Source organism: Lagopus leucura, unplaced genomic scaffold (genome assembly GCF_019238085.1).
Source record: "Lagopus leucura isolate 7727_CA_CO unplaced genomic scaffold, USGS_WTPT01 Super-Scaffold_73, whole genome shotgun sequence".
In the NCBI taxonomy this organism is placed as follows: domain Eukaryota; kingdom Metazoa; phylum Chordata; class Aves; order Galliformes; family Phasianidae; genus Lagopus; species Lagopus leucura.
Window position 1 is genome coordinate 63,037,196 of NW_024962252.1, and position 27,454 is coordinate 63,064,649.

The window sequence follows — 27,454 nt, forward strand, 5'->3', positions numbered from 1 at the left end:
CGAGCTATTCTGTGACTTTTCTTTTAAAGTAGTTCTTCGAAATTCTCCTTCTCCTGCCAGGGGGTTTGAGCTCTCTTGCATCACTGTTGTGATGGTCTGTCAAGCTATCTAATTGGGCTGTCTCATTAAGATTTGCAGTCAGAGCTTACAAGGCAGCAATCCCATAGTCCAACACTGTGGCTAGCGCCATGGCCTGCATATGGACTGGGAAGTGAATGCAGAGGCTGACAGGACCTTGCTTCTGTGAGCTCACCCCCCACTTCTGGGGTGAAGCTCAATCAGCCAGACCATCTTTATCATCGCACTCTGCAGTGAGACTAACTGTTGGTGTAAACTGTGTTACACCAACACAGCTTAATTTGCCAGAAATGTCAACAAAACATTTGTGGAGGAGTTTGATGGATTAAATTAGGGATGATATTGCCTGCATGGTAGGTGCTGTTTTGGTCACTGCAACTTCTCAGCTGCCAAAAAAAGAGCATCTTGGTTTTTTTGTGCTTCACCAAGTCTGGTGAAGACTGCCCCTTGACAATGTCACACCTTAACTGAGCTGAAGGCTACCAGAGCCCCTAGTATTGAAGTCTGCATAGCCAGATGAAGCACATTTGGCAGTCTAGATTTAGAACTCCATTCCCCCACCTTGCACAGCGCTGGGGCTGTGCAAGAAAAGCCTAAGTGTCACCATGGAAATCTTGTTTGGTCATGCTTTGTTATGGAGCAGTTTGGTGCAAAAGCCCCACTAAGTACCAGCTGAAAACACTTTGCATCATCCTTTAGGATGTTTCTACTTCAAATTTTGTGGGTTAGCTCAGGACGAGCGCTTCTCTTGGCTTTTGTGAGACCACAAAAAAAAAAAAAAAAAAAAAAACAGGCTTTGTGGCTTATTTTAAATCAGAGAATGAAAACACTCTGCACAGCTCTTCCAAAGAAAAACTTTCATTTTTAAAAATCCCATCTAATTGTCATTAATCAAGCCATCTCCTGTGCTAATAAGATGGAGGCGGGGAATGAAATGCCATTCCGGCTCCAGCAGCTGTTGAGCATGTCAACCGGTTTCAAAATGCTTGGCAGAAGTTGTAAATGCAGTTCTAATGAGATCGACTTGTCTGCAAGTAGCAAACAAATACCAGCCGCACCAAAATGTTTGTTTGCCATGGGACTTAATGGAGATTGTGTTAACCATTCTGCTGTCAGGGGTAGATGTCAAGAAAAGTTCAGATCAAGCATAAGGCAGTGACACTGGAATGTGGCTTTCTCCAGAGTGGATTCTTATATAAAACCTAAGAAAAAGCTTTCCCTGATCTTTTTTTTTCTTCTTCTTTCTTTTCCTCCTCATCTGGCCTTCAAACTTCCTGCAATCTTGGTACATGAAGTTCTCTAACAAGGTCACATAAGCAAGCTGCAAACAGATGATATATGTTCTGATGCATGGGCTCCTGGTAGGGGACACACTCAGCAGCATCACCAGCTCCTGTGTACAGCTCCACCATTGGCCCCAGAGAAGAGGTCGCTAGCTGAGCTGCCCAGGTCTCAAACACAAGAGCGCTACGGTTGGACTAGATGATCTTGTAGGTCGTTTCCAACCTTGTAATTCTATGATTCTGTGCAATGAGAACCCAGTAAGCAGCTTGATCACTCATCAGCTCCAGCCGCCAAGCTGATTACAGACCTTTCGCACAAAGCCACAAAGCTATGGTTAAACATAGCATCAGTGCAGAGAAGCCGTAATCCTGCCAGGCTAACCCACATTAGCAGGACTGTCACTGCACATGTCAAGAACACTCTGAGGGGCTCCCTGGTAAATCAGCACATCAGTGACTTCTTGTACTAGAACCAAAGAGATCACCATACCTCTGTGGCTGCAGAAAGCTAAGCAGCAGAAATATCTAAATTTCAGAGTCTTAAGGGCACAGGTAAACAAAATACACCAACAGTGAATTTCTATAGCACTGCACTACTACTTCCAGTCTTCTACATCTCATTTCTCTACCAAGAATAAGAATCCTGGTTTTTAACCCTTCTCTCATGGTTCTTTGGCTGAAGTTCGAAGCACTGGTTATATTTTGGATCAATGGGCCAAGGTTAACTGTATGGTTTTCAATAAGGCCAAGTGTTGGGTCCTGCATTTTGGTCACAACAGTCCCAGACAACCCTACAGACTTGGAGAGGAGTGGCTGGAAAGCTGCCTGGTGGAAAAGGACCTTGGTGTACTGATGGACAGTCAGCTGAATATGAGCCAGCAGTGTGCCCAGGTGGCCAAGAAGGCCAATGGCATCCTGGCTTGTAATAGGAATGGAGTAGCAAGTAGGACTAGGGAAGTAACCCTGCCTCTGTACCCAGCCTTGGTGAGACCTCACTGCATTTGGGCACCTCAGTACAGAAAGGACATGGAGGTGCTGGAGCAGGTCCAAAGAAGGGCAACAAGGCTTGTGAAGGGCTTGGAGAATATGCATTAAGAGGAGAGACTGAAGGATCTGGGGCTGTTTAGTCTGGGGAAAAGGAGGCTGAGGAGAGACCTTATTGTTCTCTTCCAATATCTGAAAGGTGCTTACAGCAAGAGCAGGGTTGGTCTCTTCTCACTGGTGACAGGACGATGGGAAATGGCCTTAAGTTGCACCAGGGTAAGTTTAGGTTGGACATCGGGAAAAACTTCTTTACAGAAAGGGATGTTAAACACTGGAATAGGCTCCCCAGGCACCCCTGGATGCATTTAAAAATGGTTTAGATGTGGTGCTCAGGAACATGATTTAGCAGACGGCTGTTAGAGTTAGGGTAGTATGGTTAGGTTGCGGTTGGACTTAATGATCTTTTAAGGCCTGAGCAATTCTATGATTCTTGCTAGTATCCCTTTAATTTATCTTGTGCCAAAGAATATTAATTATTGCAGGCTACACTGAACTTGAGCTGCTTGACAGAGTCCATTTCTACTCTCACTTGAGCCTCTGAGATGAACACTGAAGTTGAACTTTGCCAGCAACTGTTAGGAAAAGGTCCAAGAACAGCCGAACAGGAAAGATACTGAGGATTTGTTGTTTGTTTTTCTGTTAAACCATGTTTTTGTAATTATGAACACTTTGTTGAGATTGCTTAGAAAAGGAAGTGCACATAAAATGGTCCACACAATTAAACTAACTACATATTAGAGTTGAAAGAATATAAAGCTGGTCTCAGTGTGCTGCACTCACACAGACAAAACCCCTTCTCAAAAGGAATTTGGCTTGAGAACGCAGTTCTGGAAAAAACTCCTAGTTAACTCTGGGCCCATGCACCATATTGTCTGGTTTATGACTGCCCCAAATGGCCCAAAAGCAAAGGGCATTCATGCTAAACAAAGGCTGACTGAAAGAAAGAATGTGAAAGCTGTCATCTCCAAATCACTCAAAAGTTGGTTCCTGACTCCAGATCAGGAACCCTGGAGGAGGCAGAAATTACTCTATGCTCCTAAAATTGTCTTCTACTTGTCTGGGGAAAAACAACACTGTTACTTTGCTCAGATCCATACCAGTGCTTTTTTAATCATCCCTGCTTGCTCTTGCCACTTCTCCCAAGCTTGGGTTTGTATCAAAACCTGATTGATGGTTGGACAAGATGACCTTAGTGGTCTTTTCCAACCTTAGTGGTCTTTTCCAACCTTAGTGGTTCTATCATCATTAAACAGTGCCCACACAAAGCCTGCTTTCTCTTGGTTTCCAGTATAGATAATTCTGGAGTAAATAAGCAGTGTAAAGGAGCAAATTACAGTAGAATCACTTCAAACTGCTATACTCCAGATTACATTTTATAATTCCCACCTCATTGGTTTTCCCTAGGAAATGGCAGTAAAACAGACATAGCCCACTCCTGCCTCCCACCTCACTGAAGCACGTAGCGCTGCAGGCATTGTAAACAGGAGAAATGCCTTCCTGGGGTGAGAAAGCCCAGTAATTGGTTTATAAAACAACATTTTATGAGTCAACCTTAAGATCATCTCAGTTTTAGCTAAAGGAAAATTAAACTTATCCTTGACACAGGAATGACACCGTGAACCAGAGTCCTAGAAGCATATATGCAGTATATACGCCCTGTCAAGCACTTCCACTTTCCACAATAACAAGCCCCCTCCCCTGTACACAAAATGGATTTGACACATAAACAATATTGCTGAAAACATATGTCTAAAATAAAGCAAGGCCTACTTTCTTACAAACCTACTCTTCGGGGCCGATTCTGACCTTGTGCAGTCCCTTATATAAGCAACAATGTGCTGCCATTTGGCAGAGATCAAAATAAAGCCTCCCGTCTCCTCAGTAAACACTATGGCAAAGCACATTACAGTGGGAAACCAGTAAAGTATGTATGACTATTTTTACCCACACCCTGTGTAACTGCATTGAAATCTGCAACAGTAACTAACCATTGCCATCTTAAGGTATCGCTTAGCACTGCTGGCAGAGGAAGCTGAGCTGGCTACTGCAGCCCCCTCCAGTTATGCCCCCTCCACCACGTGCAAGTACTTGACCAAGGTGGTTAGAAATGCTCACACCAAGATTAACCAAACAATTCTGAAACAGCTTGTTTTTGAAATACGTATTACTTCTTTAGCATTAAGAAAAGGTATTGCGAGATAAAGATCTTCCCTCTCCCTTATCTTCCATAGAAAGGCAAGAGAGACTTCTAATCCTTAGCCAAATAGACCTGCCAGGCCCTCTGCTTCTAGAAACGGTAAGCGGTATTCTTACATTTGTTTTGCCCAGCTGTACCTGTACAGCATATCTGCCCAGAGAGTTCTGTAACTAAATAGCGCTCAAAGTGCTTAATAAAAAAATTAATATACATTGTAGACAGTGCAAGATTGCTACTGGTTTGATTTATATACAACAACTACAGACACAACACTAGTGAGGGCTGTAAAAAGTCAGGGTATTCCCACCTTCCTGCCCTAACAAGATGATGTGATGTTTGCAAGCAAAGCTAAATAGCTCGGTGGATTTTTAAAAAGCCTCTTGCTGCTTATTATCTGCGTGAGACATCCATAATGTTTTAATGTATCTTAATACTAACAACCAAGCAGTAACTAGCTGAGCAGCCTCTGAATATTTTCCCTCTTATGCGTTTGTCTGTCACTCTAAGTGTGAATAGTGAGGACATGAAGGCAGGGTACAACCATGGAAGTTAAAAACATTGGGAAACAAACATTTGTAGATCACTAGTTTCACACCACCGCATGTAGGAAGTGAATACAACAATTAATATCTTCTTCTGAGAAATGAGTTTGCTTTTTGCAGTCCAAAAGGCCTGTGTAAAAGCTTTCATTCCCTGCCAATTCTTCAGATGTATTCTTAAGTCAGATGTATTCTGCAGGAAAAAAATGAAGATTACAAAACTGCCATCTCACCTACTCCAGTGCTCTGACCAGATAGTAATGGCACACAGCAACAAGGGAACTTGCAACCCCAGTGCCTGCTATTGTACCTCTGTGACTGCAAACAACCTGAACACTCAAATCGTTTTGTGTTTCTCCTACTCATTTGGCATCTATTAACAGCATTACGTTCATTCAAGTCTAAGTTACATAGCTCCTCTTGTTTGTTGCCCTTCCTTGATAACTGCTTAAATCTTGTATATTGGCTGGAGCTGTCCAGAAGGCAGGCATGCCAACTCGTTACCATCTGATGCTTCTCACTGCAATTTAAATACTGCTCAGTTTCATTAGAGTTCAGCAACTCTGTACTAAACTATTGTGAGATACTTGTGCAATTGCAAGGGTAGCTGAGCTTGACTGCACTTTGATTAAATTTTGTAGGGTGTATTTAATCTGGCATCGCTGATATGCAATTTTAAGTATATATATTCTTTCCTTTCTTGGAACTACCACGCTGTTGGATGCTCAACAGAAACAGCCTAAAGATACAGCTGTGTACATTTAATGTGACTTTAGCATGTGATAGTAAACATCCCTGTAAGATACTTGAGTGTGCCTAGAAGTTCTGACTTGAATAATCAAGTGACTTCAGTCTGTGTTCTTCAGACTCTGGACGCTGAGCTCCATTCTTGCTCATCTGCCTTGAGATTAGATGTTCCCTAATTACACAGCCCAACAGCGGCACCACGCGGCCATGGGGATATTAGGCAACAGCTGTTCAAGTTCCCCCACTAGAATTCCTAACCACTCCCAGAGTCATATTAAACACAGTACCTGTTTTACTGCTGAGGTTGAAGCAGTTACCTACTACTAGTACTGCCTAGAAAGCCTGAAACTATCATCTCGCATGAAGGTTTGCCAGAGCTAGGAAAAATGTATGACATGTAAAATGCTGTATTACTGCAGTTTGGCCATCTCCAAACAGGTCACAAACTTGCTACAGGTTCATACTTCTGCAAAATTACTTTTTATAAAGAGCAAGCATGTAACCTCAAGCAAAAAGATACCCTGCATGTCCCTCTCAGTGTGGCTACATATCTGAAAAGATTCCCGTAAGAAAGAAGATAGTTTTACTCTCGATTACACATCCCTGCTTTTCTGAAGGTCCAAGCACTAAAGCCAATTTCCTGGAATCCAACTAGCAGTCTGTGCTTGATGCAATTTCCCAAGAATCAAAAGCAGTAGTAGGAAACAGCCCACCCTCCCCCTCCAAACTTTCAACATTAACAGGCTTCCAAGAATCTCCATACAAACTTATTTTCAATTGGCAGCCAGAAGAAGATGTTTCCTAGTTTGGATATCAACTGAACATGAACCTGTGGAGGTGAGCCAAGAAGCAGCATTCAGAACTCAACTCTGAAAGGTTCCACTTAATGCCCTTCCTCCTTCTTCAGAGAAAGTGTTTTCAGGCAGCGGCAGCACAGCTAATGCTTTTCTCAGTAAACCAAAGCTGAACTGTTAGTGTTATCACAACAGTTTGTTGATACAATACTAATAACAGCATTAAATTAATTAAATTGTAATTAGATTAATAGATTAAGATGAGATGAACCAAAATGACTTCAACAAAACTTTAGCATCACTCTTAGCATTGTATCATAGAACCTTAGAGCGGCTTAGGTTAGAGGGAGCCTTAAAGATAATCTAGTTCCAACTCTCTGCCATTGGTAGGGTTGCCACTTACTAGCTCAGGATACCCAGTGTCCCATCCAGCCTGGTCTTGAATGCCCCCAGAGATGGGTCATCCACAGGTTCTCTGGGCAGCCTGTGCCAGCACCTCACCAACCCTCTGAGTAAAAAGTTTCCTCCTAATATCCAACTGAGATCTCCCCTCTTTTAGTTTAAAGCCATTCCCCATGGTCCTATCACTATCAAACCATGTAATAAGCTTGTCCTCCTCCTGTTTAGAAGCTCCCTTAAAACAGTGAACAGCTGCAATGAGGTCTCCCTGCAGCCTCCTCTTCTCCAGCCTGAATAGTCTCAACCTTTCTTCATAGGTGTTCCAGCCATTTCAAAGCCCTCCTCTGGACCTCCTCCAACAGCTCCACATCCCATCCTTCCTGTGCTGGGATCCCCAGGCTTGGACACATACTCTAGATGGGGCTTCACAAGGGTAAAGAGGGACAATCACCTCTGTCTCCCTCCTTGCCACCCCTCTTTTGATGCAGCCTAGGATACTGTTGGCCTTCCAGGCTGCAAGAGCACACAGATGGCTCATGTCCAGCTTTTTGTCCATTTCAGCAGGGCTGCTCTCAATGAGTTCTCTCTGGGGATTGCCTCAAACCAAATGCAACACCTTGCACTCTGCCTTGTTATACCTCATTAGATTCTCCTGAGCCCACTTTTTGAGTGTGTCCAGACCCCTCTGGCTGCTGTCCCTCCCTTCTATTGCGTCAACTGCACCACTCAGCTTAGTGTCAGCAGCAAACTTGCTGAGGGTACACTCAATTCCACTGTCTGCGACATTGACAAAAGGATCCCAAGATGGACCCCTAGAGGACACCACTTTGAACAGCCTCCTGAACACAGAAGTTGACACTAATCCTCTGGCTACAATCCAACCAATTCTTTATCCACTTAATAGCCCAATCTTCAAATCTCTCTCTCTCCAATTTAGACATAACGTGGTGAAGGAACGCACCAAAAGCCTTGCAGAAATCCAGGTAGATTACATCAGATGTCCATCAGTTGTCCACCCTTTTAGAAGGCCATCAGACTGCTGAGGCACAATCTGTTCTCAATGAAGCTGAGCTGGCTGTCTTGGATTACCTCCACATCTCACCTGTGCCTTAACATCTCTTCCAGAATCTGTTCCGCAATCTTCCCAGGCACAGAGGTGAGGCTCACTGGCTTGCAGTTCCCTGGGTCTTCCTTTCTCCCTTCCTTGAATATGGGAGTTACATGAATCATCTCACCACACTTCAATGATAGCAATAAATCATAGATTTCCAAACACACCACAGTTTCCAATTCTCACACTGCATGCATAGGTATAGTGGCACTTCAGCTGGCCTTTCAGCTGCATTACCTTCTTAGAGAAGCCCTCCCAAAAGACTGCGAAAAAATATGAGGTTTTCCCTCACTGCTTCCCTCTTAGCTATACTATCCTGGAGCTTGTCATGAGCAGGCTCACTATCACCTGCTTCCTCCTTCAACCCTAGTTTAAAGGAAGTTCCTTTTCCCCCATGACTTAGGGAGAGACACCATCAGGCCATTCACCCCATGTTGAAAAAATAAAATTCCTGCAGTGACACCAGCCTCTTAGTCCATCAGATGGACTTTCCTGGTCTTCTCAGTATCACAACCTGACACTGAACAGCTGGAGGAAAACACCACCTGTACTCCCATTTCACCCATTAACTGCTCCAGTTCCCAGGCTTCTCTCAGTGACTTTCAGCTGAGAGCTGAAATTATTGCCCTTGACAACCTGCTGGGTGGATGTTCCACCAAATCCTTACTTACCTGTCCCGTATCATGAATTACTCTGTTTTCTAAAAACAGAAAAAATAACAACCACATACACATAAAAATACCACTATCACTTCTACCAAGGAAAAGAAAATATTCAGAATTACAACAGTCAAACTTCTTGAAAAATTTTAATAAGACAAACATCTTCACATTAGAGTTACATTGTACATCGTAGATTACACGTTTGTATGTAAACTGAATTAGTCTCTTCTTAACTGGATGGTTTCCTCTTTAATTCCATCTTTGGTGACAACACAAATCTTAAGTGCATCACCAGTGTACACATCTCTCTCAGCAGCAGAAATAAAGACATCCTTAACCAGCTGCAAAGCCTTCTCCAGGGTCAGAGGTACGTGCTCCACATTTTGCATGTTCTTGAAGCCAATCTAAGGAAAGATAAAGCATTTCAAAGGAAGTACCTTCCATCTAGCACAAAGGCATTTTCAGTCTGTGCACCAGATGAGCAGATTTACACAAATGATTAGCCTGTTTTAAAATCCAGAGTTGGCAGAAGTAGCTCTCCATAGAGTTTATAGCTGCATGGTCAGAACTTTACCAGCACTAACAACTGAAGTGAAGCACAGCCTCTCGTACTAACATTCAGCACATACAAGACACTCATCTATTTCTTCTTCTCACTGGGTTAGCAGTATCAAAACTGCACACGAGTGCACCTACAACTTAAAAACAACAGCTCATACTGGAACATGATGGGTTTCATTAGTGTTTTCCTAGCTGACTTAAGTGTCCAAAATGAAAAAGGAGGGCAAAGGGTCACTTACTGTGCTTCAGACTCAGAAATGATAAAAACTTGCAACAGAAGATGTTTTATTCTCTATAGTTAATGAATCTTAAAAGTGAATCAAAGCTGAAAAATTAGTTAAAAAAAACTGTGAAGATTTCACTCATCCAATAAGAGCTTCAATAAAGTCAGTCAAGTGTTTTCCCAGATTTAATTAAATAAGTTTTCAGCAGTTATGTAAAGAATGTCATGAAAATAGTCACAACTTGAAGAAAATTTTAGAATCTCAGACAACCATACGGTTGTTTGATCCTTTGATTCGTTTGGTCCCTTCCAACTCCTACAGTTCTGGGATACATTAATTGATCAAACTAATTGGGAGTATACAATATATTTTGCCTTCTTAATTTATTATTATTTAATGCCAAGTATTAGGAACATTCACATTATCTTTCCGCCTCCCTTGTCAGCTAATCAATTTCTGTGGGAAACAATTTCTCAATTAAAATGTTTAACTACTGTAACCACTGTCCAACCTTAACAAAATCTGAAATCAACATTTTCAGACCTCCTGAGAAGGTAGAACCACACAATTTTTAAATGTATGGATTGACAATGTTACCTGTAATATACACAAACTTTCTCTCAAATAATACCTCTCAAAAGTAAGGTCACATCGATTTGAATATTGCAAATCTTCACTAAGATTGTTAAAACAAAACAAAACACAAAGAACAAACAAGAACTATTTTACCTGGTTATCAAGCAAAGGCTGCAGCATGGCACTTGCTGATCCACCTGCTTTGAAAGAGTCTCTCTGGTATGAGCCTACTGGATCAAAGCTATAGACTGCTCCCTTCCCTTAAAGAAAAAAAGAAGTATGTAATTGCAATCCAGAATGACTCTTAATACTGATAAAGATTTGCATTAAAAAAAAACAATTCTATCCATAAGCAGTTTCTAGAATACCAGGAAGGAATCTCCTAAAAAACCTTTACAAAATAGTACTGCACTGTGTTCAGACAATACTTTTCACAGCAGGCTCACTGTGATTATGGTGCCCTCCTATATGCAAGGTTATCTGCATGATTTAAGCTACACCCATACTCTAGCACATGTTTTCTATAGTACTTACCACAGAAGAAGTCCTAATGAAGAATAATCAAAACAGAAGAACGTGTTAGAGCACAGTGCTGCACAAAGAGCTCTACTTTTTTTTTTTCAACTAGCAGAAAGTTTAGTGAGCAAAAGTGCATAGTTCTTGGAACTGCTTCCAGAGCGTGTGCTCGGTTGCCTCTGCAGTGCCTTCCTGGAAACAGGGATGGTGCTTTGGGCTCTTATGTGCTTCCCTCTGGAGTCAGGCCAGGTTGCACAAAGCAAGCTATCTTGTGCCAGCATCAGAAACGCACTGTAGAAAGTCAGAAGTGCATCAGAAGTGCACTGTAGCATCTACAGGGTTTCACAAGGGAATACGGGTGAAAATGCAGTGCCCGGCTACACTCATTCCCTCTGTTCAGACAGGTTGCACCTGAGGTGATAAGCTGGCCAGCACACTTGGCCACACAGTACTGGTAGCTGAGCAGCTCTGGCACAGATCCAGAGAGTAACATTAAATCAGAACAAATCAAACTTACTGAGCCCAAATCAAACCCACGTGTGCAAACGTGTGCTCTCATTCTTATCACACGCTACTGCGCCCTCAGTCTGACATTCCCCATTATGCAGGACAGACTGACTCACCCTCCACATATTGCAGACATCTCAGCAAGACTGGGGAAGCACTATAACTTAGTTTTAACAGCAAACCGTGGGGAGTGGTTGAAATTATCTAAGCAAGACCACCTCTGAGCTCCTGCTCAAAGTCAGAGAATACAGTATTTTAGCAGCTGAACCACACCACTGGACACAGAAAGTCCTGGAAGAGGAGAATTAAACTTACAGCACCTGTGTAGAAGTCATTATTTTTATTAGAGATTAGTTAACATTTAAAAGTCTTCATGGAAAACCTGTCTCCAGCACTGACCTTCACATTTCATAATCTCTACCACACTGAAAGGCACAAATAGAATTTGTTTCAAGTCTTACCCTCTTCATCAAGTCCTCCAATTATGTTGTAAACATAGTAAGGAAAGAAACGTCGAGAATACAGAATTGTAGACAGCATTGCTGCAATAGCTCCAGTAGTCATGGTCTTGTTATTGGAATGCTTGTACATCTGCAAATGGCACAGCATGCCCAACAGGAAAGTCACACACTCAAATTTATACTCAAATCAAAATTACATTTTCTGTGACATCATTACTGAGGAGAACAATGCTTAGCAAACATTAACTAACATAACTACAAAAACAGCACTGGTCTAACAGTAATGCCAAAATTTGTATTTTTCTGAGACTTAGCAAAGAACAGATGTTGCCTCATTACTCTCTTCAGCACTTCAATTTTTAATCTTGTGACGTTACACTTGGCAAGAACACGGCCTCAATTTCATCCTGCTTGATCTTTCACTAGCAATACAGCTACAGTTACAATATGAACACTTGATGACAAACAGCAAAAAGCATATTTAAAATTATAATAGGTCTCAAACGCGATACCAAAAAATATACATGTTTCTAAATATATTAAGATAGTTACCTACCTTTAATCTTGCTTCAATAATCTTAGTAAGTGTAAGGCAGTCACCATGGAAGCCACTGCATCCAATGACTGTATGCTCTGTTCTGTAAAACAAAGTTTTGTTGTGATTTCAGATTTAGTATGAGCTACATCACTTTCTTACACAGTAAGTTATGAAAATATCAAACGTATTTCCAGCTTCTCAAACACTATCAGAAACAGTTGTCTAAAATGTAGTAGTAACAGGTATTCTGCAAATAAAAGCTAACTGCAGCTTACATCTTGGAAAGGACTCATGAAGTGTGGGATCACACAGATGTCACTCTTCAACCCACTGATTTCCAAAGCAAAGCTTTGGGGAAAAAAAAATAATTCTTCAAGCACCCCTAAATGTAGCTATTAACAAGCTGAATCATGTTATTCAATATGGTTTTATTCCATCTGGCCAGGGACTGCTTTTATCTGGTGAGGTAATCTTATTTTGTAGGTGATATTTTCTGTCAGCACAACAGCAGTTATTTGTTGACGTGTTATACAATATTTGCTCTTTGCTCAGTTTCAGAGCAAGCATTTAATAAGCACTAACTACGGGAACCCACATTTCTATGAGAGCCTACAAACATTAACATATCATCCTGGTTTTGGCTGGGACAGGGCTAACTTTCTTCCTAGTAGCTGCTACAGTGCTGTGCTTTGGATGTAGGATGAGAACTGTTGGTAACATTGATGTTTTGGCTGCTGCTGAGCAGCGCTGCACAGAGCCAAGGATGTTTCAGCTTTTCACACTGCCCTGACAGTGATGGAGACTGAAGGTGCAAGGGAAACTAGGAGATGACAGGGCCAGGACAGCTGATCCAAACCTGCCAAGGGATGCCCCATACCATGCAGGTTCATCTGGAACAATAAAGTGGGACAGTCAACCAAAGTGGAGGGGGAAACTGCTGCTCAGGAACTGGCCGGGCACTGGTCAGCAGGTAGAGAACAACTGCCTCGTGCTTTACATTCTTTTATTATTATTATTATTTCTTTCATTTCCTGACCTATTAAGATATCTTGGCATCAACCCATTGGTTTACCTTGTTTTTTCCCCAACTCTCTTCCACATCCCACTACAAGGTTTGGGTAGAAGAGAACAAACAGCTGCATAGCACTTAGCTGTTTACAAGGTTAAAACAACATATGTTTATAGGCTTAACACTCAGCAGTCATCTTCAAAACAAAGTAAATTGAGATCATCTCAGTTTCTGTCACCACAATTACCCAAAGCCATCATGAGCTCTACACTAATTGTACTAAAGCAATTTCCATTTGGAAGGTAACAGAGTCAAAGATACTGCATAGACTTAGCCAGGTAAAACACAAGTTTATGTGATCACAAGTTATAAGCAAAAAAACCGACAGCAGTGAGCAAACTTGTGGCCTGACAAAGCAGAACTAGTTCTTACACAAGTTAATACAAAAGTTCTTCTGACTATCCTGCCAAAAAACCACGTAGCTTATGTTACAGGTAAAGTCTGGCACCATGCTAAAAACATCCAACAGCATGCAATAAGAAATCTGACTGCATTTAGAGCATCACATTACAACAAAAGTCACCGTAACTCCAAAACTCCAATTCTGTTACTTTTTTTTTTTTTCCTTCCTCCTGAGAGTTCTTTCTACATAAGGAACATGATAGATAACTTCAGGCAACACACTTATCAATACACAGGGTCATTCCTCCATTTCACTTCTTATAAGGTACGGACTTACAGTTTGTAGCATTTTGGACTGTCCCGGCTGTGAATTGCATAACCTTCACTCAGTCGAGTGTCAGAGGCAACAATGCAAAAGTCTTCTCCAGCAATCGCCAACACAGTCCTTGAAGAAAAGTATTCATACAATCACAATTTTTGGCACAACTTGGTTCTTAGACAAGTGATGAAAAGATAAAAGTTCTCTATCTACACTCACATTGTGTCATGAATCTTATAACATTCCTTGATGTTTCTCACTACACATAACTTAAGATTGGAAGAAAAATGATGCTAGACACACTGAAGAGAATGTACATGATTCTCTGCTATGACTGCAAACCGTACAGAAGTTTATTAAGGTCAAGACACAACAGACTCCCATTTTAGATGTGTGATAAGGAAAGCTGCTGATGTCTGATAAAGAAAACTGGCTGGCTCTCCAAGCAAATACACTCCAGCCAAGCACTTAGCACCACTACCATGGAATTAATATCATTCTTGTAGCTTAATGTTAACCTACGTTATTAATTTCCAAATAATTACTCTGTGATTGCTTCACTGCCACTACCACTAAGCAGCTAAGAGATGTCCTTTATAAAGCAGTTAGTCATCAGGAAAAAAAATAAATAAATCTAAAGAACATCAAGCTGCCCAGATGCTTGTCAATTCAGAGCGTGCATCTGCAAAAGATCACCCACCTGTAACAGTTATGACAAAGTCGCTCATGGCTCAGTTGCAGCCTTAAAAACAAATCACCACTAGACACGTTTCCTGGCCACTACAAAGAAACAAGCCCCTGGGTAAGAGAAAGCACTTGCTTTGACCCTTAAGAGTTCAGCGGTCTGCAGCGTGACAAAATCCCCAGTAGGACACAGAAATAAAGCAGAAGATAAGCACCGATCAGCGGGACACGCAGCCCTGCACGAAGCCAAGCCCAGCTCTCCACCACTCTACCGACAGACGCTGCCCAGGGTACAGGCTTCCTCGCACGGGACCAGCGAGACGACAACGAGCAGGACGCGGCCCAGCCACCTCTCAGCCTCAGCCCGCCCCACCCCTGCCCGCGGCTCTCACCCGCCGTTGAAGGTGTAGGGCGAAAAGCGATACTGCACGGGCGCGCCCACTCCGCAGCCCGGCTCCGGTCTCAGCTCCGCGTATCCGGCGGCAGACAGCATCCTTGCGGCCCTGCTCGCTGCTGTCTCACGGCAAAATGGCGGCACCGGAAACAAGGAGGTGGCGCTCTATGAGGCACGGGCACCTCGTCTCATCTGCCCTGGAGGTGCCACGCCCCACCGTCGCGACCGCACAGCCGCACGAGCCAGACCAGACCTCGGGAGGAAGGGACGGTAAGCACGCGAGGCTCTTGCCATGAGCGCGGTGCCAGACGCCGCGGCACGAGGTGCCAGTAGAGCCAATACTCCGCGGGTAGCAGCAGGACGCGCGCCCGCCCCGCCCTCACTCAAGATGGCGGTAGAGAGGGCGGGGTGGACGCGCGGTGGAAGTGACGCAATCGACGCGCGCCGGTGGCGCGGGAGCGGGGCGCAGCTTGGCTCCCGCTGGGGCTGTGCGGCGGCAGTGGTGGCGTCGCCGGGCGCGGCACGCGGCAGGTACTGACTGTTATGTGTCCCGCTCCGGCCCGGGCCCGCCATGGCGTGGACTGCGCCGGTTCTGACGGGAGGGGCCGGTCGGGCTGAGCCCGCTCCGTGCCTCCCCGTGGGCGCCGTCGCAGGGTCGGGGCCCTCCGGGCAGGTCTGAACGGCGGGGAGAGAAGGGATGGGATGGGCGGCGTGTGATGGCCCCGGGCCGAACGGCGCGCCGGGAGCCGTCCCGCTACGGCCGTTGGTGCCGGGGGCGTGATGGCGGCGGGCGGCGGTCACCGCCTCCCCCACGTGACGGCAGGCGGGGAAGGCGGCGGCGGCCTTCGCTTTGGTACGGGCGCGGCGGGAGGAGCGGCCCGAGCTATAATCGCTCCTTGTCGTGCACGTGGGCGCGGTACCGGGGCTCGGAGGGGCGGACCGCGACCCTTGACCGAGGGATCGGGCCGCAGGCGGGGGATTGCGGATAGGTTGGATGTAGGTGTTGTCCGCGCGGCGCGTCCCGGCATGCCCGGCGTTCGGGCTGCGGATGGGTTGCCGCTGCTGCTGGGTAACGGCTGGGCCGAGGGGCCACCTCTTTCCAGGGCGTGAAACGTGGAAGCGCCTTTGGGGAAAACAGCGGATGCTGTTTCGGCTACAGTGTTACGTTAATGCGATTCTGAGCTCTTGGGCCTTAAAGACAAGAAAAAGCTGGGCAGGCTTTCTTCAAATTTTCGTATGGTTTGCCTAAAAATGACGTTGAAGCTCTCTGTGTAAGTGTCGAGTTAAACAAGCTATATAAACTAATGGCAAAGTATTTGTTTAAAAAGGTATAGCATTTCGTAACAAGAAGCTATGTAGAGAAGGACCTGAGTATTTTTGCAGACAGCAGGTGAGCCGTGAGCCAGCAGTGTGCCATTATGGCCCAGAAGGCCAGTGGAATCCTGGGGTGCATCATAAAGAGCATGGCCAGCAGGTCGAGGGGTGTGATCCTCCCACTCTGCTCTGCCCTGCTGAAACCATATCCAGAGCACTGTGTCCAGTTCTGGGCTCTCCAGTTCAAGGCAGAACAAGGAACATTGGACACGAACTGCAACACAGGAAGTTCCATACAAATAGAGGAAGACAAAGCTTCCCAGAGAGGTTGTGGAGTATCCTTCACTGGAGGTACTCAGAGTTTACCCAGACACTTTTCTACAGCAGGGAACCTGCTTTAGCAGGGGGTTGAGCTCGATGATCTCTGGAGGTCACTTCCAGCACTTACAATTCCATGAAAGCATTTCAATTCTCTATTTGTGTTGTTTCTTTCCATAGCATGCCAATAGAGGTATGGTCTTTGTTTAAAAAACAACAAACGAACAGTAAGTGAAACAACAATACCCAAAAGCATGCGTTCATTTCATGTGTATAAAACTGGCTTTCAGTTTCTCTTTTTCCCCTTGTGAAATACGTCACTGCAATTCAAAATGCATCAGTGCTTTGCTTTATGGAAGTAGATGGAAGGAGGCTTCCTAAGCCTGAGCTGACCAGCAGTGTTTTTCCCATAGCAGAAAAAAACATTTTTGGAAGCCAAGCCTTAACTCTGCCCAGGAGGAGATGTGTGAGCAATGTGTGGCTTTAGGCCTGTCTATCAGTAGTTGGTGGAATTCAGTTCTGAAAATCAGTGCTTTCTCAGATGAAGAGAAGCATATGGTACAGTAAGCATAAAGGTCTAGAGCTGCGTGTGAAGGAGGGTGTAGTTCTGGAGGCGGCTGCTCACATGCAGTGGGTGCTCACCAGGGGCATCCAGAGGGCTGTAAGGTGCTGTAGAAAGAGATTTCTTTATATAAGGTGCATGGGTGTGTGCGTGCGTATGCGTGTTCTCACATATATTTGTATGTGGGTGTTTCTTATCTAACATACCAGCTGATAGGTGTGCTTTTGTTTAAATGTTATTCTCAATATATTACTTTTTTTTTTTTTTTCAGGCTCTGTTTAGTGTTTTAGACTTGCAGTACGTTTTCTCTGGAGCTGATGTTTTCCTGACACTTTCAGCTTGGCTAAAAAGCTGCTTTGCTGGAATGCTTTAGAGAGTCAAAAACCCTTTCGGTTTTAAAGTAATTTAAATTAATTGAAGGAAATATTTCTGACCTCACCAAAGAATAACCAGAATCATGGATCAGAACAACAGCTTGCCACCCTACGCTCAAGGCTTAGCCTCCCCTCAGGTAAAAAGAAATGATGTAATATGCAACTGCAGTCTGAATTTCTTTGTGAAAGTGTTTTCTGTTTCTTGTATGTAATTTCTTTGTGTCATTTTGGTTTGTATGTTTGCAGATATGAAAAATTATATTGCATATAGAATAATTAGTAAAAAGCAGAGTTGGAAAACCATTGATTTATATATCCAGAGGTTTAAGACATATACTGATATATTTATGGTTTTCTTGAAGCTGAAACATAACTGACATGTTGGAAATAAGAAGGGGAGACCTCATTGCAGCCTTCCAACACTTGAAGGGAACTTACAAGTAGGAGGGGAGCTGACTTTTTAACATGGTCTGATAGCAATAGGACAATGGGGAATGGCTTTAAACTAAAAGAGAGAAATTTAAATCAGATGTTAGGAGAAAATTCTTCACTCAGAGGGCAGTCAGGCACAGGCTGGCCAGAGAAGCTGTGCATGCCCCATCCCTGGAGGCACACAGGGCCAGGTTGGAAGGGGCCCTGGGCTGCCAGAGCTGCTGGGTGGTAGCCCTGCCCATGGCAAGGGGTGGGACTGGGTGGGCATTCCCTTCCAACTCAAGCCATTCTATCATTTTAACTTTGTTCGTTGCTTTTGGAATCCTTTAAATTGGCTTATATGTAATGGACTACAGTTGTGCTGGGAATGCATTTGCATTCTAATGATTGCAAGTGGAAATTGTGGGTGAAAGTTGAGACGTGCTTTCCAGGTATTGTAGGAAACATTCTGATATCATGGACTGGTGCCAAGCAGTGTTGGAATTGACAGATTGATTGAGGTTGTGGAAGAACTGAATCTTCCAAAGGTTTTCTGTTTTTAGCAGGTTACTAATATGGCACAGGTTTGATGTGACCAACTAAGATTATTTATTCTTAGACGACTACTTCAAGATTTTTCTCTTTAAAATGAGATTAAGTCAAAGGATCTGTGGTTCCTTTTTCATGCTTTCTTCTGCAGGGTGCAATGACTCCTGGAATTCCAATTTTTAGCCCAATGATGCCATACGGCACAGGACTGACACCACAGCCTGTCCAGAGCACCAACAGTCTGTCCATCCTTGAGGAACAGCAGCGGCAGCAGCAGCAGCAACAGGCAGCACAGCAGTCTACATCACAGCAAGCGACACAGGGAACATCTGGTCAAACTCCCCAGCTCTTCCACTCACAGACTCTTACCACAGCCCCTTTACCGGGAACCACGCCTCTGTACCCCTCCCCAATGACTCCGATGACTCCTATAACTCCTGCAACACCGGCATCTGAGAGCTCTGGGATAGTGCCACAGCTACAGTGAGTGTGTTGTGTGCTAGTATAGCATGACCTCTCTCAGGATGTGCTTTAACTCGAAATACCTAAGAGCAAAGCCGCATAAGGAATTGGGTACTACATTTTGATGGGAAAGGTGGTCTTGAATGTTTATTTGTATGATTAGTGCAGAATGTTATCATCGTAAATGACTGTTTACAAGGGTGGATAGTGATAGGACAAGGGGAAATAAGACAGGGCAGGTTTAGGTTAGGTAGTAGGAGGAAGTTTTTCATACAGAGGGTGGTGACGCACTGGAACAGGTTGCCCAAGGAGACTGTGGATGTCCCATCCCTGGGGGCATTCAAGGCCAGGCTGGATGTGGCTCTGGGCAGCCTGGTCTGGTGGTTGGTGACCCTGCACATAGCAGGGGGTTGAAACTAGATGATCATTGTGGTCCTTTTCAAGCCAGACCATTCTATGATTCTACGATCATGTTGTCATTTAGCAATACAGTGCTAAAGCTCTGTGCTGTAGGAGTTTGTCTTGCTTTACTTATGAATCTGTCTGAGTTGCTGATCTGGTATTTCAAAATACACGTGCCTTGAAACACTTATTTGTAACTTATACCAAAAAAGTGAGTAGATCCACCTCACTGTGCAGAGAATATTGGTAGTGAGATATTAAAGCAGACCGCAGGAACTGTAACATCTGTAATGGAATTGGAAGGGTTGAGAGGAAGATACTGGCTGATAGTCTAGAAGCTAGTACTGAGTAGTCTTTAATATTCCATGCTCCATTTTCTAGTCAATTACTACAACGTAGAGCTTCTTGAGTTTCAGGCATGAAAGCATTTTCACTGAACTGTAGCTTTATAGAGACTTAAATAATCTATGGAAGGCCCAAGGAGAAATAGGTGTTAAAGAAAGTGAATTTTGCACCAAAAGAATAGTCTCCAATATTAAAATTTTTTTAAAACCTATGGAAGACCTTTAGATTTCAGTGTTTTCTAAGTAAACAAGTATTACTAAATGCAAAATTTCCTTGGACTTTTCTTAAACTTTCTGGAGACTGTTTTTTCCTAACACCTAGCAATGGGTTTATCTGTGAGGGCATTCTCACTTAGTCCTGCATCACGTCTTCCTCCTTGAAGGGCATCCCAAGGACAGTATCATTGCTACTACATTTTCGCCCATTCACAGCAGCTTCCTGGATTGTGATGAGTGCTCACAGCACAACCTCAAAGTTTTTTTCCTGCCCAACTGAAATATTTTTCTCAAGGGATGCATTTCATAATAGTTGGCAGGAAAGGAGGAATCAGCAGTCGTGCCTTAGGAGGTACTGTTATAAAAGAGGAGTTTCCTGTCTGTATGAGAGATGTCATTGAAGCTTGCTTGGTTAAACAAATAAAAAAAATGAAACTAATAAGCATATTATGTGGATAAGATGCATTAATTCCTTAATTTACTTTTTAAAATGTATTTCTCTGAACTATTTTCAGGAATATTGTGTCCACGGTGAATCTGGGTTGCAAACTTGACCTAAAAACCATTGCTCTTCGTGCCCGAAATGCTGAATATAATCCCAAGGTAAGAGAAGTATGTTAGAATGCATCCAATAACAGGTATGTCAGCAGAATAGGTTTGGAGTGTGCTTTGCTGTAGTAGCTAGATTGAAAAACCTTTATTCAGAAACAGTTTTATGGTAGAGTTAATAGAATTATCTAAGTTCATTAAAGATTTATTTTCTGAATGAGTAAAAAGCATTCTTATACTGATATAGCTGTGTTTTATGTGAAGATGTGATTTGGGAGCATTAGAAAGAACAGTGTCAATAATTACTGTAATATACTGGGAAAGTGTTTTTGTTGTTGTAGAGCTGTCCTGAGTTACTGTTTATTTGGCACCCTCGTTGCTTTTGCTCACAAAGTTCCTTTTTTGTGTTATTGCAAAATGTCTGATGCTCAAGTCTTATTCCCCATCTTCCAACAAGAAGAAAGGAAGAGAGAATTCAATTTCTGGCCTCTGTAATAGCCCTGGTTATTCTGTGTGTGCCAGAGTTTCTTCCTTCTGACTACTGCCCTGGAAATCCTGTGGCAGCAGTGCAGTTACAGGGTTTTTGTGGCCTCACTCCCCCTCTGAGCTCTGTTCTTTCACATTTTCCCTCAGTACTGACTGTTAGTGTCAGTTACTGCAGTGATGCTGTTAACAACTGCATGTGAGTAAGATGCTCGTGCACCTCACATTTGAGCGGGCGATGGTAGCTCTTAGGGTAGGGTAGGTGGCTGTGTAAAACTTGTAGGCTAGAATGATCAATATGAAATGCTGTTTTTCCACAGCAGAGAGAAAAGAAGGGTTATGCAACACACTCCTGACTTATAGTCAGTACATCCTTTTATGAAACAAAGACATTGCTTGGCTGTTATTTAAGCCATAGTTTGACAAATGTGTTACTGGGTAACTCATGCTACTACCTTCATTATGTCAGCAGAACAGTATATGAGACTGTATAGTGAACTGGTCCAAGTCTAATATAGCACAAAAAAGGGATTTTGCGTCTGATGCCCAGAACAGTTTGCAGTTGCTTCAGAGAGTTTAAGAATTTATAAATGCAGGTGTATTCTACTATGGTAGCTAAGGTGACTTCAGTTTACATGGAATATGGCTTCTGACTTCCCAGCAGTTCTGTTTGACAATTTTCTAATGCTACCCGAATGCTTAAGGTACAAAGCCAAAGTAGACCATAAAATATTTGCATAACCTTCCATCCTGCTTATAACAGATTGAATTTCAAGATGTGGAGGAAAATTTGGTATTAAGATGGTCGCTATGGTTGTGTTGCAGTTGTTAGTAGTATTTGTGTTACGCACATGGTAGTCAGAGGCGAGCTTAGTAGAAGAGGAGTGCAGTACTAGAAATCCTTCCAGTTCGGCTCTACCTGTGTGTTTGAAACTAAGTAAAGCTTACTTGAAATGCTTGAATGAAGAGTGTTCTGTACATATATTTGAATCTAGTTATTTCTTTGCAGTGGCTACTTAGATTATGCAAACTTGGTTTTAATGTAATTACATCCGTGTCTCATTAATAATTTCAATGCTTACATTTCAGCGTTTTGCTGCTGTTATTATGAGAATAAGAGAACCACGTACTACTGCGCTTATATTCAGCTCTGGAAAGATGGTGTGCACAGGAGCAAAAAGGTACGTTCAGCTGTTAGGAGCAAACTAAGCAAGGTCATCTTTTCTTTTGAAACCTTGATGCTTGAGAAACACTGTTTCTTTTATACAGTGTTTATATATATGTTGTATATGCACACGGACATAGAATGGCTATGCACTGAAACTGTTTAAACTGTAGAGGCAGTGGCAGGATAAGAGTAATTTGGTGTTTGAGTTGTTTCATTCATCTGGGTGGGCCAAGAGCTCCAAGTTTCCAGTCCCTGTAGTCTGATCTGTTCGTAACGGGATCATTGAGGCATGAGAATTAAAAACTAAACAAGAGTAGGAAGCTACAGTGAACAGGAGAGAAATTGTGCCCTGAAGAAGTCCTTTAGGAATCCAGAAAGGATAAGCTAATGAGCAGAGATCATGGAATCATAGAATAATTTGGGCTGGAAGGGACCTTGAAGATCATCCTGTTCCAATGCCCTGCTATAGGCAGGGACACCTCCCTCTGGTCCAGGTTGCTCAAAGCCCCATCCAGCCAAGCCTTGAATGTCTCCAGGGAGGGAGCATCCACAGCCTCTCTGGGCAACCTGTTCCAGTGTTTCACCACTCTCACAGTAAATAATTTCTTCCTAATATCTAGTGTAAGTCTACCCTCTTCCATTTTAAAGTAATTTCTCCTCATCCTGTCACTACATACCCATACAAAAAGTCCCTCCCCAGCTTTCCTGTAGGCCCCCTTCAGGTACTGAGAGGCTACTATAAGGTCTCCTTGGAGCCCTCTCCAGGCTGAAGAACCCCAGCTCTCTCAGCCTGTCCTTGTCGGGGAGATGCTCCAGTCCTCTGATCATCAATGATGAATAAAGATGTGCAGGAAACGCTTCCTCTGCCTGGTGATGTTCACAATTCAAGTTGTCTTATTCTGCCTCAGGAGGAACCAGATCTTCCTCTGTTTTAAAAAAACTGAAGCAAATTGAGTTCTGTAGTAGCAAGTAAGGCTGTGTAGTTGTGTTAAACCCAGGTCTGAGTCTGAGTACCTGGGCCACATCAAGCAGAGGATTTTGGCAGTTTACAGACTCCTATAGGAGTTTGTAGATTGTAGCAGTAGTGGGATTGAAAATCTAAGTAACAATTGTAATGTTTTACAGAGGGAGTCAGGTACATATTTGAAGGGTGTGGAAATACATGGAGTTACAGAGTAGAGTTTTCTGCTTCATAAACAGTGAATGCAGTGTTAAAGTGTTCAGGACTTCAGTACTCCAACTAAGTGTGCAAACCAGTAATAGTTGTTAATTTTGGATGTAAGCATTTTGCAACTCTCCTCTCCTGCAACACACACAACATTTCTTTCCCAGTTAAATATTTGTGGCTTGGTGCTGTTTGCTTGAAGTCGTGCTTAACAGGGGAAATAAGTTGGCTATCCTTTTCTCCCTTCAGCGAAGAACAGTCCAGACTGGCAGCAAGGAAGTACGCAAGAGTTGTTCAGAAACTGGGTTTTCCTGCAAAATTTTTGGATTTTAAAATTCAGAACATGGTGGGCAGCTGTGATGTGAAATTTCCTATCAGATTAGAAGGATTGGTACTCACACACCAGCAGTTCAGCAGGTAAATGAAGGTTTGCTTACCTTTCATTCTTGCTGTGTAGTGACTAGCTTAGAGAGTGGTGTCTGTTTAGATCGTTTCCTTACACCAGAGAGGAGCCAGCATCTTCGTTCCTATCCTGGCTCTGCCTCTGGGGTAACTGATGTAATTTTCATGGGTTGATATTGGGCAATAATTCTTTGCTACTCTTCCCAAATTGTCTACATCTGCACTGTCTGTTTCTGCAGTTCTGCAGATGAAGGGCTAGGACATCTGTTTGTTGGCACATTGAAACACTGTGACTCTTCTCTTACAGCTACGAGCCGGAATTGTTTCCTGGCTTAATCTACAGAATGATCAAGCCAAGAATTGTTCTGCTTATTTTTGTTTCTGGAAAAGTGGTTTTAACTGGTAAGTCAAGTATTTTATTCCAGTAGGCTAGATTTAGACTGTATTAGAAACAATGGTCCCACAAGCATGCAATTTATTAGTTGCTCTTCTTTAGAAATGACAGTACTGGGAAAGAACAGACAGTACAGTGTTTTGTGGATGAGAACCCACAAAGCAAACCACATGTATTTGGTTAAACCTTATAAGCAGCGATCTTGAATCCTAATGAAGAATGGCAGATGCCCAAAAAGAGCTCAGGTAATGTTGTCAGCAAAATCTGAAAGTCTGCTTCTGTGCACTAGGTCGTGCGACTGAGCTCACTGCGTTATAGCAGCTTGCCTGGAGGCTGTTGCCATTTTCCTTTGATGCAGCAGCCAAAGAAGGGGAGATACCCAAGCTCTGGGGCTTCCTTAACCTTAGGCACTCCACCTACACGTTTCCTTTTCCCCTCTGCTAAGCCTTACTGTATTGAAAAAAAAAAAACAAAAAAAACAAACAAAAAAACAAACAAAAAAACAAAGAATTCACAGATGAAAGAAGGAACATATACCTGCACTATGGCCTCTGCTTCAGTCGCAGTTTCCTTGCTTTCCCAGATGATTGCACTCTTGAATAGAACTCTGCTGTTCAGGCCCTTCTGCAGAAACATCCTATGAGGCTGTGCTTTGCAGTTCAGCGTACTGAGAAAGTATGTTTAGAAAATCTCATTTGCAAGTATGTCAGAAGCACGAAGATGGTAATGAAACAAACTCTCAGGACTTTATTCGCCTTCTGTTAATTCTGATAATGTATGTTTTATAGGAAATGTCTATCTAAAGGAAGAATTACATGTAGAAATAGAGGTGGATGTATATAAAGCTGCATTCAAATAAACATTCTAAAAATTAAAATAAACCATTTGGCTCTGGAGAGAGAGGGAATGAAGTCAATTTCTCTCTTGTTGCAGGTGCTAAAGTTCGAGCAGAAATCTACGAAGCATTTGAAAACATCTATCCTATTTTAAAGGGTTTCCGGAAGACAACGTAACAGTTTCTACATATTTCAGAGAAATTGGGGGTACATTTTAAAAGGCATTGCATATGGCACAGCAGTAACGAGATGGACTTCAGTGAAACTGCAACACCAGACTTGGACTATTTCCCAGTTAGTGCCTATTTCCCTGATGCTCAAGGGGAATTGTTTTATCGATGATTATGTCTACTGAGTTACTGTGAGTTGCTTTGTTGGGCTGCTCTTGGAGCAGTTCCTCCGAGTTTTATTTATATTCTAGCTTTTAAATAGTTTTAATGCCAGTTCTGTTAATAGAAAATTCATAAATTGGTTTAAAAGATGAATGCGACCGTGTCACTCAGTGTATAAACCACTTAAGTTGCCATGTATATATGTTTTAATTTCCCTCCATTAAGACTGTGGTTTTTATAATTTTGAGAGTTAAGCTTTTAAATTTCTTCAGTTTTAAATTTCTTTGGTGCCAGACACATTCCCTCTTTCCAGTATTAACCAAGGCAGAATAAATTTATTAATGAAAACAGCTCACTGTACATATATATATAATATATATATTCCTCCTCTTTTCTCCTTCAGCTCCACATGTACAATAAACCCTGTTTATACAATTATGGGAACTGTCTTAATGAGTTTTAAAATTACACAGCTGGTAAAGTGAAATATATTGAGAAGTTCTTTTTAATTTAATCTGGATTTTTGAATAGCACATGCACTACTGTAAATGACTTGTCATTTGGAGAAAATCTTAACAGTGCTCTGGCTTGCTTACCAGTAGTCATATCCTTGGCAACATCCAGCCTGATTACTTCCAGTACACTAACAGGAAAGAGAAGACTGGCTACAGGAGTTTGTGTTCAAGTATGTGCTGCCTCCCATTCAACAGATGGGGTTTATGCAAGTCTTACATAGCTACACTTGAGTGAACTGGAACAAAAGATTTTTTGCTTAGCTTCTAATACTTCTTGTAAATCACTTTTGTATTTTACCAACTATGACAGTCTCACTATATTAGTGTTCCTATAAAATGTCAAAGCCCTTCCAGCTAGAGTCAGCATGTACATAATCTCCCCTTTGAAGTGTGCTTGAAGCTTAATGGGCTGAGAACTAAAAATAAACTTTTTTCTCCAGTACATTTCCAGTAATAACCTTTCTATGACTTGCACATTCTTTCAAACAGCTTTTATCTAAAACTAACCCACATGTAACCACGGTCTCTTAATTAAAATGATATTTCATTCCAGATAAGTAGTTATGGCTGGCTTTGCTACCCTACCATTTGCAAATCCTGAGTGAACTTAATTCTTAATCTTTGCCAATTCTTATGGTGGTGCACACTATGCACCACTATCAACAGGTCTTTCAGTAATTGGTTTCACTGATCTTACCAGGAAGTTGATATACTGCTGGGCAGAGCTACATAATTCAATGAGACGCAGCACACAGCAGATGTAGTATTTAGGTAAGTTGGTCCAATGTTCAGCTGTATTGCCATCATCCTTTTGTAGCATCTGCAGAACTGCTAACTATGGCAGGAAAACTTTAAGCCATATATCATATGATTTTCACTCCAATCAGCCAAGCTGTGCTGTAGTGACTTAAGATGGTGTGTGCTATTCCAGGAAATGATCCTTTTAGAAGTATGGTGATGAGTAAATAGCTTTACACTTAAGGTATTCTCTGCCTGCTCAGTTGAGGATTCCCAGCATCTAAACTACACAAAAGCAGTGACTTCTAGTGTTTTCATAAAATCGCTTGTGGAATCACTGGTAAGCAGACACAGAGGGCTTGAGCAGGAGAAGGGAATAAGTAACTTAAGTAAATTCTGTATTATAGGTAGAAACAACCCACCTCCTCTCCTTTATTGCGAATGCAGTTTTATCCACAGGAGTAGTTAAGCAACCATCCCAGTTACTTAAGCATTACAGTTATGTTTTTGCTCTTCCCTCAGTTCTACAGCAGACAAATACCAGAACAGTCCCCACTGAAGGCACCTGTTTTTAAACTTCACTGAAGGTGGATGGCAGAGTTAACAGTTCAGACTGAAAATCTGCTGTTATGAACAGTAAACAACAGATGATAAACATCTTCTGACACGGCAGGCTTTGTTTAAACTGCTTCTGCAATAGTCTAATGCAGAAACAGTTTAATTCAGTTAATGTTTTTAAGTCAAATAGAACAATTACTTGTTCATTTTATCCTGAATTACCATTAATCACAACATGTAACAACTGCCTTTCAAGATCCAGTGTACCTTTTGGAAGAGCAAAGCATAATTAAGTTGCCTGTTTAAAGGCTATGCTG

At 42.6% G+C, this 27,454-nt stretch overlaps 2 protein-coding genes across 3 annotated transcripts; one reads left to right on the top strand and one right to left on the bottom strand.

Moving 5' to 3' along the window:
- Positions 1 to 8,984: 8,984 nt before the first annotated feature.
- On the bottom strand, positions 8,985 to 15,368 carry PSMB1 (proteasome 20S subunit beta 1). Its single transcript, XM_042878414.1, has 6 exons — positions 15,044 to 15,368; positions 13,986 to 14,093; positions 12,256 to 12,337; positions 11,700 to 11,829; positions 10,369 to 10,475; positions 8,985 to 9,258 (listed from the first exon to the last, which is right to left on the bottom strand). The coding sequence occupies exons 1-6, from the start codon at positions 15,142 to 15,144 to the stop codon at positions 9,073 to 9,075; spliced, it is 714 nt and encodes a 237-aa protein (XP_042734348.1). The 5' UTR covers positions 15,145 to 15,368; the 3' UTR covers positions 8,985 to 9,072.
- LOC122183920 (TATA-box binding protein) lies at positions 15,300 to 25,764 on the top strand. 2 transcript variants are annotated; one of them, XM_042878403.1, is made up of 8 exons: positions 15,300 to 15,315; positions 17,511 to 17,750; positions 18,725 to 19,056; positions 20,513 to 20,600; positions 22,119 to 22,210; positions 23,612 to 23,779; positions 24,072 to 24,166; positions 25,092 to 25,764. In XM_042878403.1, the coding sequence occupies exons 2-8, from the start codon at positions 17,697 to 17,699 to the stop codon at positions 25,169 to 25,171; spliced, it is 909 nt and encodes a 302-aa protein (XP_042734337.1). In that variant the 5' UTR covers positions 15,300 to 15,315; positions 17,511 to 17,696; the 3' UTR covers positions 25,172 to 25,764. The 2 variants fall into 2 exon arrangements, with proteins under 2 accessions (XP_042734337.1, XP_042734328.1); XM_042878394.1 differs by lacking the exon at positions 15,300 to 15,315 and adding an exon at positions 15,500 to 15,576.
- Positions 25,765 to 27,454: the final 1,690 nt, after the last annotated feature.

Coding starts and splice junctions, on each gene's coding strand:
- PSMB1 (XM_042878414.1), bottom strand. CDS start 15,144: ATGCTGTCTGCCGCCGGATACGCGGAGCTGAGACCGGAGCCGGGCTGC. Junction 10,476..11,699: donor TGGAGGACTTGATGAAGAGG/GTAAGACTTGAA, acceptor TTTTTCTTTAAG/GGAAGGGAGCAGTCTATAGC. Junction 9,259..10,368: donor AGCCTTTGCTTGATAACCAG/GTAAAATAGTTC, acceptor ATCTTTCCTTAG/ATTGGCTTCAAGAACATGCA.
- LOC122183920 (XM_042878403.1), top strand. CDS start 17,697: ATGGATCAGAACAACAGCTTGCCACCCTACGCTCAAGGCTTAGCCTCC. Junction 23,780..24,071: donor ACACACCAGCAGTTCAGCAG/GTAAATGAAGGT, acceptor CTTCTCTTACAG/CTACGAGCCGGAATTGTTTC. Junction 24,167..25,091: donor TGGAAAAGTGGTTTTAACTG/GTAAGTCAAGTA, acceptor CTCTTGTTGCAG/GTGCTAAAGTTCGAGCAGAA.